Source organism: Neohortaea acidophila (genome assembly GCF_010093505.1).
Source record: "Neohortaea acidophila strain CBS 113389 unplaced genomic scaffold BDY17scaffold_10, whole genome shotgun sequence".
Taxonomy (NCBI): Eukaryota; Fungi; Ascomycota; class Dothideomycetes; order Mycosphaerellales; family Teratosphaeriaceae; genus Neohortaea; species Neohortaea acidophila.
In genome coordinates, this window is record NW_022985519.1 from 943,791 (window position 1) to 960,146 (window position 16,356).

Genomic DNA, 16,356 nt, shown 5'->3' on the forward strand with positions numbered 1-16,356 from the left:
ACCTTCCACATCCAGCCTTCACATGTCCACCTCACTTCCTCCCGTAGCATGCCCACCCTATGTCTATCCACGCCGCGACTGCTCTAGCAATCACCAATCCGCTGGTAAAATACCGTGCACTCGTCGCCACCAAAGCCATCGCCCCGGACAACGGACAGTTACGACTGGCCTTGCATCTCCAGAAACTCTACGATCGCTTGAAAGACTACGAACCGGAAGTAGAGTACAGCCGGCGCCTCGATCAAATCTCCCGCGCTGTGCGCTCAGAGGATGCAGCGAGCAATAATGGCGCTCAGCAGCAATCCCCACCGCCATCCCCGCGGAGTACCTGGCGAGGTTTCCTCTCCGCCAAACAAAAGCGCGATACCCTCGCTCTAACCCGTCGCCTGACGTCCCACGAATCCGCGCTGCAATTGAACACGCCCAAAGGACTGATGCTGCACGGCGAAGTCGGCACGGGCAAATCCATGCTCATCGATCTGTTCGCCGAATGCCTCCCGAACCGCAAGAAGCGGCGCTGGCATTTCAACACATTCATGCTGGAGACGTTTTCGAAGCTGGAGGCTTTCCGTCGAGATGGCGCGATTCGCTCCGTCGATGGAGTGGAGGATTACTCTTTAATGTGGCTGGCCAAGGACATGATTCAGACCTCGCCGATTCTCTTTCTGGATGAATTCCAAATGCCGGACCGAGTGGCGTCGAAAATCCTCACGAATCTCATGACTTCCTTCTTCCACCTTGGAGGCGTGCTGGTCGCCACTTCAAACCGCATGCCAGAAGAGTTGGACAAGGCTTCTGGCATCGAGTTCCAGCCGCCTCCGTCGCGCTTGGAGTCTTTGGGTTGGCAGTTTGGGTTTCGGCGGAAGCCGAGTGGGCATGCGGGGCGGAATGAGTTTGCTGCTTTTCTGGAGGTGTTGAAGGCGAGGTGTGAGGTTTGGGAGATGGAGGGCGGGAGGGATTATAGGCGGGTGGAGAGTGGGTCGTTGCCTGTGATGGAAGTTGGGGATGATGTGGGGGATGAGTGGAGTTTGGATGGGCAGGATGATCTTGTTGCTCTTCGGGAGGTGGCTACAGGTGGCACTCCGAAGATGCCGCAGTTTTATCACGTTGTCTATGAAAGTGATGAGGATCATCGCGAGGTATACGAGACGGCGCTGCGACTGGCGACTGGCGAAGACCAAGTCGACACCATCGTCTTCTCCCCCGATACAATGCGAATATACGGCAGAACGATCGTCGTCCCTCGAACATACCGCGGCGTCGCCGACTGGACATTCGACGAACTATGCAAAACCACTCTCGGACCCGCAGACTACACAACCCTCGCCTCAACGTACCACACCATCATCCTGCGCCAAGTCCCAATCCTAACCTCACTAATGAAAAACGAAGCCCGCCGCTTCATCACCCTCCTCGACGCCCTCTACGAATGCCGCTGCAAACTCCTCCTCACCGCCTCCGCAGGCCCAGACGACCTCTTCTTCCCCGACCGCAAAGACGCCTCCCCCGACGAAGGAGACGCAATCCAATCCGAGACATTCTCAGAAGCATACCAAGACGCCACCGCGCCCTTCCGCCCCAACATCCTCACCGACAACCCCAACTACGCAGAACCAGACCCAGAACCAAATTACACCCACGCTCGCTTCGCCGGCCTCCTAAAAGCCGACGCCCTCGAAGACGATCCGCCTAACAAACCGCACAATCCCCAACGTCCCTTCGGCCGCTCTTTCGGCCGGACGGATGCTGAAATCGAACGCAGCCCCATTGATCCCGACGAGGAGAGATGCACCGCGCGCCGCGGTCCCGATTTCGGCAAAGCGGGCGCTTTCGTGGGCGAGGATGAGCGCTTTGCGTATAAGCGGGCGCAAAGCCGATTGTGGGAAATGTGTGGTGCGAAGTGGTGGGCGCGCAGCGAGGAGGGGTGGCATCGGCCTTTACCGGCTGATGTTAGAAGGTGGGAGCGGCCTTTTGGTGAGGTGAGGTCGGCGGAAAAGATGTTCGAGTCTGGACCTGCTGTTCCTGCTGGAGATGTGCAGATTGGTGATGCTATTGTGGATGAGACGAGGGATGAGCGGTCTTTTCGGCATGTGAGTGCCAGTCCTTTTCGCTCGACGACGGAGCCGCCGCCTAAGATTTCTTGGACGCATGCTTGGGGGATGATGAAGTGGGGGCGCAAGGCTGGCGCTTGGGGGCAGGGAGTTGATGGTCTGAAGGACCGGGGGAAATGAGAGGTCAATGGCACACGTGACCACCCTCAATGTTGCGTGGTCCCGGAGGTCGCACTTGCTCTCTGCAAGTCGCGCTTACCTCACTTCCACTCACCACCTCCTTGCCACAGCTTCTGCACACCACCGCACCTTCTGCAAACCACCACAGCTTTTGCAAACCACCGCAGCGTCTGCAAACTACCACAACTTCTGCAAGTCAACCAAAAATCATCGACCTCGTTGGCTGCAAAATGGACGTCATATTAGGCGATAACCGTTACTGGACATGGGAACCAGACCACCATCCTGATCACGCAGAGCTCCACAAACGTGCGAACGAACTCGGCTGCACCCGAGATATCGGCGACTGGACAAAAGAGAAACTGACCTCCTGGCTACGACGTCGCAAACGAGAGCTCCCCATCTACGAGCAATGTTCGGATGCTGAACTAGCCACATTCATCAGACAGCGAAATCTTGCCATATCTCCTCCAGCAAAGGAAACCGCCCTCGAGACACAGACTTGGTCGCTCCGGACTGGCGCCATCGAAGTACTTGAGGCCGCTGATGATGCAATGGCCTTCCACCGCTTTCTCGATCTGCCTCCAGAGCTCCGCAAACTCGTCTACGAATGGCACGTCAAAGGCTTTCCGGAAGCGATAATCCTGCCTGCAAAGCCTCCAATAGCACAAACCTGCCACCTCATTCGTGAGGAGGTACTACCGGTCTTCTATTCGCAGCTTTCTATTGAGATCTTTTTCGAACTCCAGACGAACGACAAGGGCAACCGTATACGTCAACGGAACGAGACAAACTTGTTTCTCCTCTACATGCGACCAAAGGATTATCAATACCTCAACATGATCGACATAGCGGTCATGGACGAGGATTCGGGATCGATTGAGGTGGACTGCTCGGTAGCCTTGATGAAAACTACCAGCTCTTATCGTGTCGCAGTCGGAAATGTTGATCGAGATGCGGCTGGCGTCCTGGGAACCACTGACGATTGTCCACATAAAGACATCCTGGAGCGGCGGCTTAAAGAGGTATTGGACGGAATGGTTGCACGGGGCGGGACGCTGCAGTTCACTGCCTATGACATCTACTCGATGCGGTACGCGATCGAACGTGGCTGGCGTGAATTCGATGACTGGCGCAAATAGGGGTGTCTTTGCAACATCTCTCGATGTGCCTTCAACGACTAGAACGAGCAGGGATCGAATCGACGGCCGTGGAGCGATCGGTAGAAGGCAGAAAGGAACGGGAGGAGTGAGGATTGCACGTGGGTGTCGACGACTGAGGTCGATCACTGAGCAAACGGAGGCGGTAATGAATAAGTTAAGTGAAAAGGTCATCACTGGTGACACAACATGGTCTGCGCACCACATGATTTTTCACATGCTGCTTGCTCCAATCACTTTCACTCGTGGCCACTTTTTGACAGCGGCGCAAATCGTCAACGCTGCCACACATCTTCTTCCGGCGACGCGAATCGGCAACACCAAAGCGCACATCTTCCTCCGGCAGTAAGAGTCGTCAAAACCAATCGAACGTCATCTTTCGGCGGTGTGAGTCGTCAAAGCCAGCTACACATCATCCTCCGGCTGTTGCAGCAGAATGGAGGCACCCACGCGCACCAACAGGTACCTGGAATGGCAGGAAAACCACGATCTTACCAAAATCCGACTCCATGAGCAGGCGAAAGCATTCGGCTCTACCAAAGCCATCGAGGACTGGAAGACCATCGAAGGACTGCGGTACTGGGTGCAACGTCGCGAACTCAAACTCCTCGACTACGAGGCTTGCTCGGACGCGGAACTCTCTGCCTTCATCGTCCAGCGGAAGCTCGCCATCTGCCCCGATGCAATGCAGGAGCCCTACTCTGAAGGAAAGCCGTGGGCGCTTCGGGCTTGCGCGATCGAAGCTTTAGGCGCAGCCGACAGGGCCCCGATGTTCCATCACTTCCTTGATCTAGTTCCTGAGCTCCGCCAGAGAATCTACGAGATCGACATGCAGGACTTCAAGGCTTCCTCACTCCCTGCCAAGCCGCCGATTGCATCGACCTGCCGCCTCATCCGACAAGAAGCCCTCCCATTACTCTACGTCAACCACACCGTTATTCTGTCTTATGACATGAAGCAGCTGAGCAAAGTCAGCTGGATACTCGCGACCGATGGCGTCGTCATCGCGCCTGGTCAGACAAAGCCGCCCGGAATGACGTTCACCGAGATCAAGAATGAGCTCGAGCAGGAGACGACTTGGGGATCGATATTCGCTCGCGCTTCAATCGAAAACTACCGCACCACGCAACTTCTGTTCCACATGCCTCCCGAACACTTCCAGTACCTCCGGCAAATTCACTTGGTCTTCAATCGTGAACGATTTTCAGCCTGGCACAAAGCAGCGGCAATCAGCGTGACGTTGGGCAAATCTGCGCAAACATACCGCGTCAAGGTCGAGCGGCTAGACACCGATTTACGCATCAACCGTAAGCTGGTCGTTCAGCCTGAGAACATGGTGGAGCGTCGAGTGATTGAGGTATTGGACCAGGTCGCGACCAGAGGGGGCATGATGAAGCTTACCGCCGAAGATTTTTGCGCGTTAAAGCACGCCATCACGCGCGGTTGGTGTGACTATTCTGAGTGGCACAAAGAGACAACCGGGGAGTTTGCATACTGATGGCTGCCAATATCCCTTCCACGCGAAGGACGGGCATGAATCGACCCGAACATCGAGCAGCGAGCGAGAGTTCCGAAGGGGTACGGGGGAAGCATGGAGGATTGGGAGAAGTGAGGTTTCTAAGATGAGTATCGACGACTGAGATAGATCACTGGGCAATCGAAATACTTGACTAACAAACGAACTCACGAACAAACAAACGCGGTCTTTGGCGAGCAAACAAAACTTGTTAGCGCGCAAACGAGGCAAAGGAGTGTGACACAAGGTGTGGCGTGTGGTCGGATTACGGCCAGGGATGTTGCCTTCACCCCCCTATACCTTCACCTTCCTACCTTCACCGATTCTACCTTCACCGATTCTACCTTCACCTCGTTGTTCTTGCCAATTTTTCTACATCCCTCACCAACTCCCTCTTCTTCCCTACACTTCGTCATTCCAGCCGACTCTTCATCACTTGAGCCTGGCGAATCTCACAACATGGCCCGCCAATCGAACTCCTACTGGGAGCTGGAAGAGTACAGCCTTCTCGGGCCCAACACAACCCTCTACATGCGGGCGAGAGCACTCGGCTGCGGACCAGAAGCCAAGGACTGGACGGTGGAAGACTTGAGTGCGTGGCTGCGCCGCCGCGACCTACAGCTCGCCGATTACGACAACTGCCTCAACGACGAGCTGGCCACCTTCATCCGCGACCGTCTAATCCCCATCTTCCCAGCAACGCCGCAAGAACCTATCAGGGAGAAGAAGAAACCGTGCGTCTTTCGCCGTCGTGCAATCGAAGCACTAGAAGACGCCGACCATGCCTTGTCGTTCCATCGCTTCCTCGACCTGCCTCCCGAGCTCCGCAACAGGGTCTACGAGCTTCACTTCGAAGACTTCCCGCGCGCCCTGAAACTTCCAGCGAAGCCACCGATTGCGTGCACATCACACTTCGTCCAACAAGAGGCCTTGCCAGTATTGTACGCAAACCACGAGATCATCCTTCCCTTCAAGATGGTGGCAAACCGGACGCACGGCGACAGATGGAAGTACGAAGGCAGTAGCGTTCCCTCGCAGCACAAGCACCGTAACACAAAGTCCGTGATCGAAACCGCGCACACCGCGCTGTTCCTACAGCAAATGCGACCCGAGCACTTCCAATATCTTCGCAGGATTACCATACGCATTCCCAACGAAGAATCGTCGACCCTGAGCGACGAAGAAGAAGAAGACTTCCAAGAACTGATCATCAGGATTACGCTGGGCAAAGCCGCGGGGTCGTACTGTGTTACAGTCGTAGACCACGATCCAGCCTTCGACGACGACGCAGAATGGACCGGCTCATACGAAGACAAAGTGAAGAGCGAAGTCGAGGCGGTGCTGGACAAGGTGGCAGCTAGAGGCGGCATGTTAAGGCTCACTGCTAACGACATTCACTCGATAAGGCCTGCCATCACGCGTGGCTACGAGAAGTTCAACGACTGGGTTGGGTCGACATACTGGCCATATTAACCATCGGTTCCAAGAGTAGCACAAGTCGGATGGAGGGTAGGCGAGGGGAAAGCAGGAGGTATCTTGAGCGGAACGCACGCTGGCAGTGGAAACGAATATCCACGATACGCTCCAGTGCTTCTACAGCTTTAAGTGTGGCAGAGACGAGCAACACACACTTTTAGTAATCCCCAGATAACACAACACTCAATTGAAAAGTAGAACATACTCTACACAAAATCGCCCTTTCATCGCACAAACGCTGCTCCAAAATTCATAATGAAAGCAAGAACCACCCATCAAACGCCCGACAGAAATGCCACCTTCCCATCTTCTTGCCTTGCCCTTGCATCTAGTAGCTTTTTGCACTACGCATTACCCGGCTTCTCCTCCGTATCAATATGCCACACGACGTAATTCGGCAAGCCGTACACGCCGTAGCCCGCGCGCTTGGCCATTTTCGCGAAGCCTTCCGTCTCGGCTTGGTTTTCGAAGGCGTAGCAGGGGAAGTTGATGCCTGAACATGCCTCGAGTCAGTAGATGTTATTGGGGGAGATGATGACGAGCAACACTCACCTGATCGATGCACGTCCGCTTTGACGAGGATGTTGACGCCGCCGATGCCGTCGAGGGGGATTTCGATGTCCTTGTTGTCGCGCCAGTTGCCCATGCGCGCCATGTATGTGCGGTCTGTTTTGTATTCTTTGTAGCCTGTGTACAGTCAGCACGGACGGTTTAGAGGAATGACGAGGATGGACACTCACCCTCAGCTAGCACGATATCCTTGTCAAGCGTGGAAGCAAGCTTGAGTGCTGTCTCGGATTCTTGCCAGGAGTTGTAGTCGAAGCGCCCTTCGATGTCGAAGCCGTCTTCGTAGCGGTGGAACCAGATGTCTGTGGAGTCTGTTAGAATCTCCTCTCCTGCTATGTGGTGATGCTGAATACGTACTCGGCACCAGCACATCCCTATCGTGCGCGATAAAGTCCTCAATAATCTTGCTCGGGCTGTCGACAATGTCCACGTCCCGCCAGTACACCCAGCTATGCTCGGGCTTGAGCGCTGCAGACAGCAGGTAATTCCTCGCTCTTCCCATCGCCTTCCTTCGCGGTCCTTGTGCCGCGAAACCGTGTCTGTCCTCCACATTTTGACTCAGCGTCACGCCGAAATCCTTCTCGATGATGGTGGCGCTGCGGAAGGGGATGTTGTCCGTGCGCGACTGTATTCTCTCCAACTCGATGGACAACACGGCGAGGGTATCATCGGTGCTGTCGCCAACGAGGAAGGCGAGATCTATTAGGTTGTGGGGGTAGGTGAGCTGGGTGAGGAGGTCGAAGGACTTTTCGATGTAGGGGGCGGCGTTGCGGAGCGGGGTGAGGATGAGGATGCGCTCTTCGTTCGACACGGGTTTGGTGGTGGAGTGGATGGGGTTGAGATCGACTCGTTGGATTGTCGGGCTGTTGATTTCTATCGGGGCGTGGTGGTTGAAGATGACGGGCGTTTGGAGCCGTCCCGACCACTCCGCTTGTTCGTTGGGCGTCATGTCTCGGGGGGATTTGGCGGGGCCCCAGCAGTAGAATCTAGAAAATTACTTCTTGTCAGTCGCAGGTCTTGCGGCACACAGAGGTGGATGGAACGTACTTTTGCACCTCGCCGGCGGTGCCTCGTAATCCGTTCCATAATAATAATACAATGCCGGCAACGGCGACGAAAAGGAGGAAGCGGGTGCGGATGAGGAGGTTCAAGACGGTGCGCGAGGGCGGGAGTCTGGCCCGCGCACTCTTCCAAGTCATGCCGCCACCTTTGTTCGCTGGTAGAAGCATGTTGGGCGAGGAGTCGGGGGAGGGGGGAAGATGGCGAAAGGATGGCTGTCGGGATGGAATCGCCTCCACCGGCGCTCAGGGGAGTCTCGTATCGCCGTCCAGCGTGGCTGTGAACGAATGGGAGGGGACAGACGAGATGCGACAGAGGCTCAGAGAGCGATGATGAAGTGGAACGTGCGAGTGGGCGGTCGAGGGCGGTGGTGGAGATGTGTGGTTCCGTAGTTGAGGCTGCGCTGCACACTTTGTCTCAATGCCACGAATTATACTTTAAGCTTTTCGGCTTCCCCTTTTGGCCTTCCGGCTTGCGCGCCTGAGGCAGAAAGCCAGCGCAACGACACCCGACGCCAGGCTTGGGGTGACGGCGAGGATCAGGTGTCTAGATGACCACTGCACGAGCGTGATTGCTCTAGAATAGTACCTGGCTCACTGAGAACCATCATGCTGTCCTCCGGTGACTTACCCTCGCCACCGTCTCCGCACCGAACGATGCGGCGGGTGCGTTGAGCAACCCTCATCCCCTCATCAACCACCCCTCTTGTACGACATACCAACCATTACTCATACACTCAACAACTAGCAATCAATAAGCAGCCTCGATCCAGGCATCAAACGCGAGCGGGGTTTCCCAAACGACCACGCACACCCCACCGAATCATACTTTGCTACCTGTCGCAACCCGGAGCTAATGCATATGCCTCTCGCCCATCACGCTTCGTACGCAAAGCTGCATCTCCCAACCCCTGCAACAACATGCACGCAAAGCTCACGCGCAAGCTTAAATGCACTTCAAGCGTGATTCTTTATCGCTGAGTGGCTGGCTTGCTACCCACAGCAATGGGACCCCCTGCTCGAGCACGCATGCCTTCTTTGTCGTGGCTTACTTCTGCTTCCCATGATGTGGAATCGGATGGGAGACAAGAGACGGACATGTACCGTATGCTTCTGTACCGATGGCTACGTATTCGTCATAGTTGTACATGGTTTGCCGAAAGTTCGTAAAAGCCTTCCAAGCCATTCCCCCATCCGACCGCGGACCAGAGGGACACCGAAATGTTTTGGGCATTGCTGCCGACCGAAACAGACACCGAAAATGTGAGCCGCCACCTGCCAGTACCGCACCAACGGAACGTGCAGCGTCATAAACACCCCACCTCACAACCTGCATCCAGTGGGGCGCCGCGTCTTCGTCACGCCCGTCGGCTTGCGGGCCTTCCGGGTGAGCGCCTTCGTGTTTCGCTCCATCGCCGCCGTGAGTCTTTTGTCCCTGCACTCGGTGCAAGGCGACACAACGCCATACTCATCCTTGCACCGCCTGCACCCCGGCGTCCTCTTGTTCAAGCTCGCCCCCTCCAGCAACGTACCAGCCATCGGATCGCCGGAGCGCATCGCAGGTTCAAGCTCAGCAGCAAGTTCCTCAAACCACTCTGACGCATCTCGACTAGCTTCCAACGTCTCCGTCAACCCTTTGTTGAGGAAGTGCGCGGCAAAGCAGTTCACGACGCGCATAATCTCCTCTTTCTTGTATCGCAGACCGCAGCCGCGCCCGTTGCCGCTGCTCTGCGCCGTGCGCCCTTTGTAGTTGGCGAGATACAGAAGAAGGTCCTCGGAATTCTGGAGTGCCTTCGCCTGGTGACGGCGTGCGATCTTCTCCGCAATCTTCTTCCCGTGCACTGGGAGTCGCTCATCGTCGGAGTCCTCGTGTGGGTGCACCGCGTCGGGGACGTCGTGATCTTCCGGGGTGTTGCGGGTGGACAGAGGAAGGGAGATGTCACGGTATGGATCGATCATCTCCAGAGGCGAGACTTGGCTGAGATTCGAAAAGGTGGACGTGCTTTCGGTGCGATGCATGGAAGGAAGTCTGTCCGTCATGTCCAACAGCAGAGGCGTGTACGAGAGAGCCGGCCGCAAAGGCATGATGTGATGATGCGTTGGACGGGCAAAGGCCTCGTTGGAGTGGATGGAGAAGCACTCGGCACACATGCTCGGGAATTGTAGGCTTTCGATGAGGTGCGCGGAGTGGACGAGCTTGTCGCACTGCTGGCACTTCTTAATTGTCGGAATGAGTGTACAGATCGAGGGGAGTTGATTGCTGGGGTGTGTCAGTCGAATGGACGCAAAGCAGAGCTCGCGTCTTGCATGCAACGCACCCAGTATTCACACGCCGAGAGTCGGCGGAATCTTCACACGACATTTTGGGCTCAGGAGTGTCAATTCAAGGTAATCACAATTCAGATGAACAGAGAAGTTGGAGATTTCGCAGCGAAAGCAGACAGAAGATGATGAGAAGCAAAGAAGAACGCGCAAAGGGAAGTCTGGCTTGTTTTTGAACCCGCCACTCAAATACTCATCGCAGTCGAAGATCAGGGGTACGGCCAGGATCTCAAATCTGGGACAACTGCGCAAGGAGGGCGGGGTGAAGCAGCGACTATTGACGAGTAGAGTAAACAGCAGGAGTGTGTTGCAGGCCATCTGCAGTTGCGGGACGGGGTTGGCGGCGGCAACGAAGCCGGGCCCATTGCATCTTGTGCGACGCAAAGAGTCCTGAACGGGACGGCCAGAAGTGGAGAAGCGTGAACGGTACAATTCGAGTCGTGCAAGAAGCCAGCATGTATCGCAGCTGATGCTCGCGCTCGGCCACAGCTTGGGTTCATGGTGGATCGTAGATCAGAGTATCTTCGTAGTGCAGCTCACCGCAAGCTCCAAGACGTTGAGGCTGTGAAGTACTTTAGCCAGCGGCTGGGGAGGTGAGTTGACAGCGGCAGATCTGAAGCTAACGGAGCTTGAGCCTGCGTGACAGGCCGGGGAATCCTTGTCCTGTGAGGTGATGCTGCGCTGCAAGCCCAGATTGGAATCGAACGGCGAGAATCGAGAAATCAGTGGCGGGGGCCAACTTGGAGCGTCATCCATCGTAGCATCAAACACGCCCCAGTAAAGTGGCTCTAAACTCCAGCAGAGTCTCCACTCGACCACAAGAAACTCATCGAAACAGAGTGCAGGAAAGGGCTGGTAAAGCTTCAAAAAGTGACAGAGTGAAAACCAGAAAGCAGCAGGCAAGTAAAAACAGTCCCTCGACTTCGGGCGTGCCGCAAGCACAGCAGTCCCTCAGCTTCGGGCGTGCCGCATCGACCTGCAGCTACGAGGTTGTGCCGTGCCGCGCTGCAGAGGCAGGGCCGGCCGAAGCAAGGGAGCGGCACAGTTGCGGAGAGAAATGGAAACTCTCCAACCTTTTACTTCGTGAGAGTGAGGTATCTAATGACGAGAACATGTGAGGATGCAAGATTGTTCGGTCGAACGTGAAGTGCGATCTTCTCCCAAGCAGAGGGGAGTGACAGAGACAAGACGTCGAAAGACGGGATGCCCAAGAGAAGGTGCGGCTATAAGTGGGGAATTCCGGCATCACGTGATGTCTCCCACTCGCTCGGGATTGTAGTCCAGAGAACGTGGTACGTACACAGTCGATGAGACGGGAAAAGCACGCATCGTTATATTGTATGGAATGATTGAATTCGGTGATTAGTCTGTGCATAAGCCCTCCCCCTCATCCTTCCTTTTGTGCCCTGCTGCAAACCGGTTCAAACTATCAAAACAACATGCGCCCCAGATGCATGTTCGAAAGGAGGGACAGAGGCGGAACGGACAGGCTCTCGCGCGGCCGGGACCCCAAAGTGCACACACGCGAGGAAAGGCAGAAGATGGGTAACGCCGCCGCAGTTGCAATCGCACTGTAGAAAATACAGCCATAACTCGCTCAAAACGTGCACGCGTTTGCGTCTCTTAAAGCATGCCAAAGATGGCTGCCACCACGCCGATGAAGCCGGTCGTGTATGGGATGATGAGCGAGGTGGCGCCAGAGTGACCGCTGCTGCTGCTGCTGCTGCTGCCGCCGCTGGTGCTGTTGCCATCGGATCCGCCCTTGGTGGAGGCACCGGCTTGGCCGCCCTGGCACTCGTATGACCCACGGATAGCCGAGCTGCTGTGGAGGCTATCAAAGCGGGTGCAGGAGTTGCCGAGGTCGCCCGACGAGAGGAGGTAGAAGGCGCCCTTGACGTAGTTCAGGGCGGGCAATGCTACACTACACGGGGGGTCAGCGGAATGAAAATATCACAAAAGGCTAATTTCGCACTCACCTCGTGAACGTGCCGAACATGTCAACCGCACCAAAGACCTTGGAAAGCTTCTTGAATCCGTCGACGTTGGTGAGGGCGGTGTTGTTGGCAATCTGAACACCACCGCCAACAGCGGTGAGCAGGGGGAAGCTGGCGGAGGTCAAATGCGGGTTGCCCACGACGGCCAAGGTCATGGCGACGGTGCTGAGGTTGGCAGCCGAGAGGGTGGTGAAGTAGCTGCTGTAGAAACCCAGCGAGCCGGTCACTTGGGAGAGAGAAGGAATGCTGACGGACGAGACGTTTCGGAAGGCAACGTTGTTGGCGGCCTTCAAATTGGGCAGGGAAATTTCCAGTTGAGGCCCGTTGTTGGCGAACCCCAGAGCGTTGGTGACGTTGGTGAGCTTCATGTTCACCGAGTTGAGGAAAGTGTTGTCGGCGAGAATGAGGATGGCGGCCTCGTTGAGGTCGATGCCATCCAGCGACGAGAGCTGGGTGTTGACGATTTGCACATTCGTAGCCTTTTGCACCGATTGCGTGAATTGCAATCCCTGCAGACTGGACAAGCCCTGCCAGTTGATGGTGTCCACCGCCACAAGCGAGGGGAAGGTCAGGGTGGTCAAGGCGGTGACATCGATCATCTGGAAGGTGTCGGAGATGGTGGAAAGGCTGTCGGCGGTGAAGGTGGTCAACTTTCCAATGTTCTTGGCGATGAGGGAGCCATCTATCCGCTGGAGGCCGTTGAGGTCGATTTCCCCGGCGGCGGAGCCGGCAATGACAATGTCGCCCGTCCACTGCTGGCAAGAGGACAGCTGGGTTGCTTGGGCTTGGTTGGTGATGGTGGTGGTGCCGCTGCAAGTTGCAGCAACCGCTGAGCCGGCGAGGGCCAGGGCGGGGAGGAGGAATCGTGCGGCCATTGCGGGCGTGGGTCGTGAGGTCAACTGATGGGGAACAGCGAGGTCAGTGAGGGATGTACGGGCGGTGTGATCCAACGAACTCACTAAGACTGCTGGGCGCAAATTACAAGAGTCGAAGAGCTCGAGCTAAGCAATTCGTGTCGATGGATGAATGTGTTGGGGATGCAGCGAGCGAGGGGGGAGAAGGCGGACGGAGGGCGACTTTCACGATGAACCCAACGAGAGAAGGCGCAGCGCGTGAATGGAAGAAGAGGAGAAGAGCAGGAAGGAGGCTGGAATGGCCGTGGTTGGAGAGTGCAAGTGTGAAATGTGAAGATGGAATGGCGCGCGCAGGGAGAAGGAGCAAGCAAGACAGACAAGGAGGCCTTGCCCCAAAGAAAAAACGCGCGGCCAGAGCTTTCCCTGCCTTTCGCCAATCTCGGCACGCTAACCCCATTGGGCATTGACGGTTTGATGCAACGGCGCTCTTTCATCAGGCCTCTCCCCAACACTGGAGATCCTTATTGGTCGATGATGGGCAATCCTGTCTCTATCTACCGCCATCACGACATGCATGACAATTCCAGTGCTCATCAACCATCGGAAGGCGTCTCGAGCAGTGTAGATACGGTGTTGCTTCGGGAAGATGCTTCGTCTGGCCCCCCCAACCCAATCCGACGCTTCTACGGCCGCGCTTTTGCCACCGGCCCCCCAATATACGTGTAGACCGACGCGAATTGATAAAGCACAGACACACCTACAAGCATCGCCACTTCGAGATCTTGGAGATTGGGAATTTCCATGTGCCACAACACGCAACGTCTTCAGTGCCCACCCCTGTGTCGAGCCTCATCTCCAAGCCTCATCCGTCGCCGCATCAACAATCGTGTCAAACATGTCTTCACGTCTCTCCCACATGCAGTGTCCATCATTCCCCGACGCGGTAGAGAGCCCCTCAAGCAGAGGATTCAACCCTTTCAGGGACCGCCAGCAGCGCGTCCCCCCACTTTTCCATTGTTTCCGGCTCCGCGCTAAACTCCATCGAGGAGGCGCGAAGGCTGTCGCACCCCCAAAAATACTCGTGGCCGTGTGTCCGCCACTGGTTGAGCGCAAGCTCCTCCACACGAAACGCGCCGCAGCCTTTGGCTGGCTCGTCGCTAGAGCATTCGGCCTGCAGGATCTTGCATGCACGCCGGATGCACGCTCGGCAGGCTGGGCGATCTTCTCCGCGTTTCGTGAGAGATCTCGCCACCCGAGCTTGTAAGCGCTTGCTGCTGCTGGAATGTGGCAGGCAGCCGGCCCTCCACCCTCCGCGTAGGGTGATGATGAGCGATGCATTAATACATCCAGCCTGCCGCATCTCCTTTGCTAAGTTTCTCAACCAGCCTCGGATTTGTTACGTGCATGCCGACAAGCCGCGTCCAGGTCGTGAAACGCTGCAACATCCTGAAACGTGCTGACGAAGATCGGCAAGCCTGATCCGCCTCGGCGACGTCTGGCCTTCTCCCAAGGCGCCAATAACCTATTCTTGTTACATTCTTGATCCTCACGCCAAGGAAACGCCTTGGATCAAGATAGACCTGCATCGCTATTCATGTCACGCTGAGATTGGAGTGTGAGTACGCCGTAATGGTTTCGATCTCTCTTATCACAATTGCAAGAGGCTGCTTGGAAAGTATCAGTCTGCTTAGCTATCTCTTTCTCTCCTTTCCATCAGCTCCCAGCTCTCCTCTGATTGAATTCATTCCACGCATGCCATTGCCTTCGTTGTTGTCATCCTCTTTGGGGTTCGTCCAGCACCGTTGCTCTGCCCGTTCTACTTATACCAATGGCCCGCCCTGACTTCCTCGCGCAAAGCGAAGAAATGCCCCATATTCAGCTTCCCGCCCTCTCCTGGTGCCGCTACGACATCCCCGAGCGCTTGCTCCAGCTTCCGCTTCATGAGTGGGCCGATCTGCTGGTCAGGCGCCCACCCTGTGACCTCGTCAGACGCTTCGAAACTCTTTCGCAACTCGATGCTGAAGAGCGCGTGGACCTTGTTCGGCGACTGTAATTGCACGGCAAGACGTCGAATTCGCGGAAGGTACTTCGTGTTGCAGCTCACGAGCCAGAGAAGACATTCGTGGGTGATTGTCGTTTCCACCAGTCTCTTCCATTTCCGCAGGCTCAATGCGAAGATGCAAGATGCGTAGAAGACGGGCAGAGCCTCTGTCCGAATCAAGCTGGATGTTCGTGTGATCGGCGGCTGCACAGGAGCATCGAGCGGTTCTTTGAAGCCGGCGAAGTACCACTCGTAAACCATGTTGCGCAACTCGGGCGGTAGACTGGTGAACTTTTCGAACCGGAGGTTTTTGTCTGCGTTCTCGAGCGCCTGGAGCAGCTCCCATCGCAAGCCCTTCTTACGCCGGTCGCTCGCCATCTCGATGCCACGGTCACGGATGAACTTCCGCAGCTCGTTGTTCTTGCAGCCGACGTACGACATGAGACCACGGTCGCTGCGCTTCATGTATCTGTTGCATGGCGATAGTAAGTCAGCTTCGTTTGCATCCGCTACTTGGTGCTGAATGAAACGTACCCTTCCAGCATCTCTCTGTCTTTGGCGCGAGGAGCTTTGAAGTTCCGTTTGGCAAGCACTCGTTGCATACGCGCCATGGGCTCGTTACTGTAGTCGCCAATCTTCCAGTAGTCGTGGCTTCTGTTGTACCGGGAGGGTGCCATGTTTGCTGTGTTCGTTTGTGGCGTCGGATGAAATAAAGTGAGGGTTGAACGGTGAGAGCAGAGGTGTTGGAGATCCTTCGTGGTCTTGCGGAGGATGAAGTGATCTCAATTGATGCTGCTCGTTACCAAGCAGAGCAGAGAGGTCGGAGCCCCTGCATGGTCTCGAAGAAGGACGATGCGAAGAGTGTCGATGAAGCAGGAAGCAGAAAGGTGGAGGTTGAGTGGACAAACAAGAAGCAAAGTTGGGTGGGTGAAGTATGTCTGCCTGGGCGTCACGTGGCGTCACGTGCGTGTGCATTCACTTCTCGCCCAGAAGGCTCTCTTCGCGTCAGTCACCTCTGTGACGTTTATGAGTTACGGTCATTATTCACTATCTCGCACTTATCCTTCTCCCACTTCACTGCCAGCCGTGATTTTGTCCTGATGCCAGGTCAAATTTCAAACTACTCCCAACGCATCG

The 16,356-nt window shown here is 55.9% G+C and overlaps 9 protein-coding genes across 9 annotated transcripts; 5 read left to right on the forward strand and 4 right to left on the reverse strand.

Moving 5' to 3' along the window:
• Positions 1-59: 59 nt before the first annotated feature.
• Positions 60-2,231, forward strand: BDY17DRAFT_255923 (AFG1-like ATPase-domain-containing protein; the record flags this gene model as incomplete). Its single annotated transcript, XM_033731568.1, has 1 exon — positions 60-2,231. The coding sequence occupies one exon, from the start codon at positions 60-62 to the stop codon at positions 2,229-2,231; it is 2,172 nt and encodes a 723-aa protein (XP_033586837.1).
• BDY17DRAFT_35246 (uncharacterized protein) lies at positions 1,978-3,600 on the forward strand. Its single transcript, XM_033738219.1, has one exon. The coding sequence runs from the start codon at positions 2,261-2,263 to the stop codon at positions 3,371-3,373; it is 1,113 nt and encodes a 370-aa protein (XP_033586838.1). The 5' UTR covers positions 1,978-2,260; the 3' UTR covers positions 3,374-3,600.
• A 227-nt stretch (positions 3,601-3,827) lies between these two features.
• On the forward strand, positions 3,828-4,889 carry BDY17DRAFT_327234 (uncharacterized protein; the record flags this gene model as incomplete). Its single annotated transcript, XM_033737642.1, has 1 exon — positions 3,828-4,889. The coding sequence occupies one exon, from the start codon at positions 3,828-3,830 to the stop codon at positions 4,887-4,889; it is 1,062 nt and encodes a 353-aa protein (XP_033586839.1).
• A 477-nt stretch (positions 4,890-5,366) lies between these two features.
• On the forward strand, positions 5,367-6,380 carry BDY17DRAFT_327235 (uncharacterized protein; the record flags this gene model as incomplete). The annotated part of the gene is made up of 1 exon (XM_033737643.1): positions 5,367-6,380. The coding sequence occupies one exon, from the start codon at positions 5,367-5,369 to the stop codon at positions 6,378-6,380; it is 1,014 nt and encodes a 337-aa protein (XP_033586840.1).
• A 152-nt stretch (positions 6,381-6,532) lies between these two features.
• On the reverse strand, positions 6,533-8,399 carry BDY17DRAFT_303536 (Anp1-domain-containing protein). The gene is made up of 5 exons (XM_033734588.1): positions 7,998-8,399; positions 7,308-7,936; positions 7,124-7,252; positions 6,936-7,070; positions 6,533-6,876 (listed from the first exon to the last, which is right to left on the reverse strand). Exons 1-5 carry the CDS (start codon positions 8,177-8,179, stop codon positions 6,728-6,730), a joined length of 1,224 nt encoding a protein of 407 aa, XP_033586841.1. The 5' UTR covers positions 8,180-8,399; the 3' UTR covers positions 6,533-6,727.
• Positions 8,400-9,331: 932 nt separating this feature from the next.
• Positions 9,332-10,370, reverse strand: BDY17DRAFT_327237 (uncharacterized protein; the record flags this gene model as incomplete). The annotated part of the gene is made up of 2 exons (XM_033737644.1): positions 9,332-10,268; positions 10,327-10,370. The coding sequence occupies 2 exons, from the start codon at positions 10,368-10,370 to the stop codon at positions 9,332-9,334; spliced, it is 981 nt and encodes a 326-aa protein (XP_033586842.1).
• A 1,298-nt stretch (positions 10,371-11,668) lies between these two features.
• BDY17DRAFT_356029 (uncharacterized protein) lies at positions 11,669-13,620 on the reverse strand. The gene is made up of 3 exons (XM_033738273.1): positions 13,284-13,620; positions 12,307-13,223; positions 11,669-12,251 (listed from the first exon to the last, which is right to left on the reverse strand). The coding sequence occupies exons 2-3, from the start codon at positions 13,197-13,199 to the stop codon at positions 11,954-11,956; spliced, it is 1,191 nt and encodes a 396-aa protein (XP_033586843.1). The 5' UTR covers positions 13,200-13,223; positions 13,284-13,620; the 3' UTR covers positions 11,669-11,953.
• A 54-nt stretch (positions 13,621-13,674) lies between these two features.
• On the forward strand, positions 13,675-14,478 carry BDY17DRAFT_303541 (uncharacterized protein). The gene has a single exon (XM_033734589.1). The coding sequence runs from the start codon at positions 13,825-13,827 to the stop codon at positions 14,440-14,442; it is 618 nt and encodes a 205-aa protein (XP_033586844.1). The 5' UTR covers positions 13,675-13,824; the 3' UTR covers positions 14,443-14,478.
• Positions 14,479-14,879: 401 nt separating this feature from the next.
• Positions 14,880-16,190, reverse strand: BDY17DRAFT_35290 (uncharacterized protein). The gene is made up of 2 exons (XM_033738227.1): positions 15,754-16,190; positions 14,880-15,688 (listed from the first exon to the last, which is right to left on the reverse strand). The coding sequence occupies exons 1-2, from the start codon at positions 15,894-15,896 to the stop codon at positions 14,995-14,997; spliced, it is 837 nt and encodes a 278-aa protein (XP_033586845.1). The 5' UTR covers positions 15,897-16,190; the 3' UTR covers positions 14,880-14,994.
• Positions 16,191-16,356: the final 166 nt, after the last annotated feature.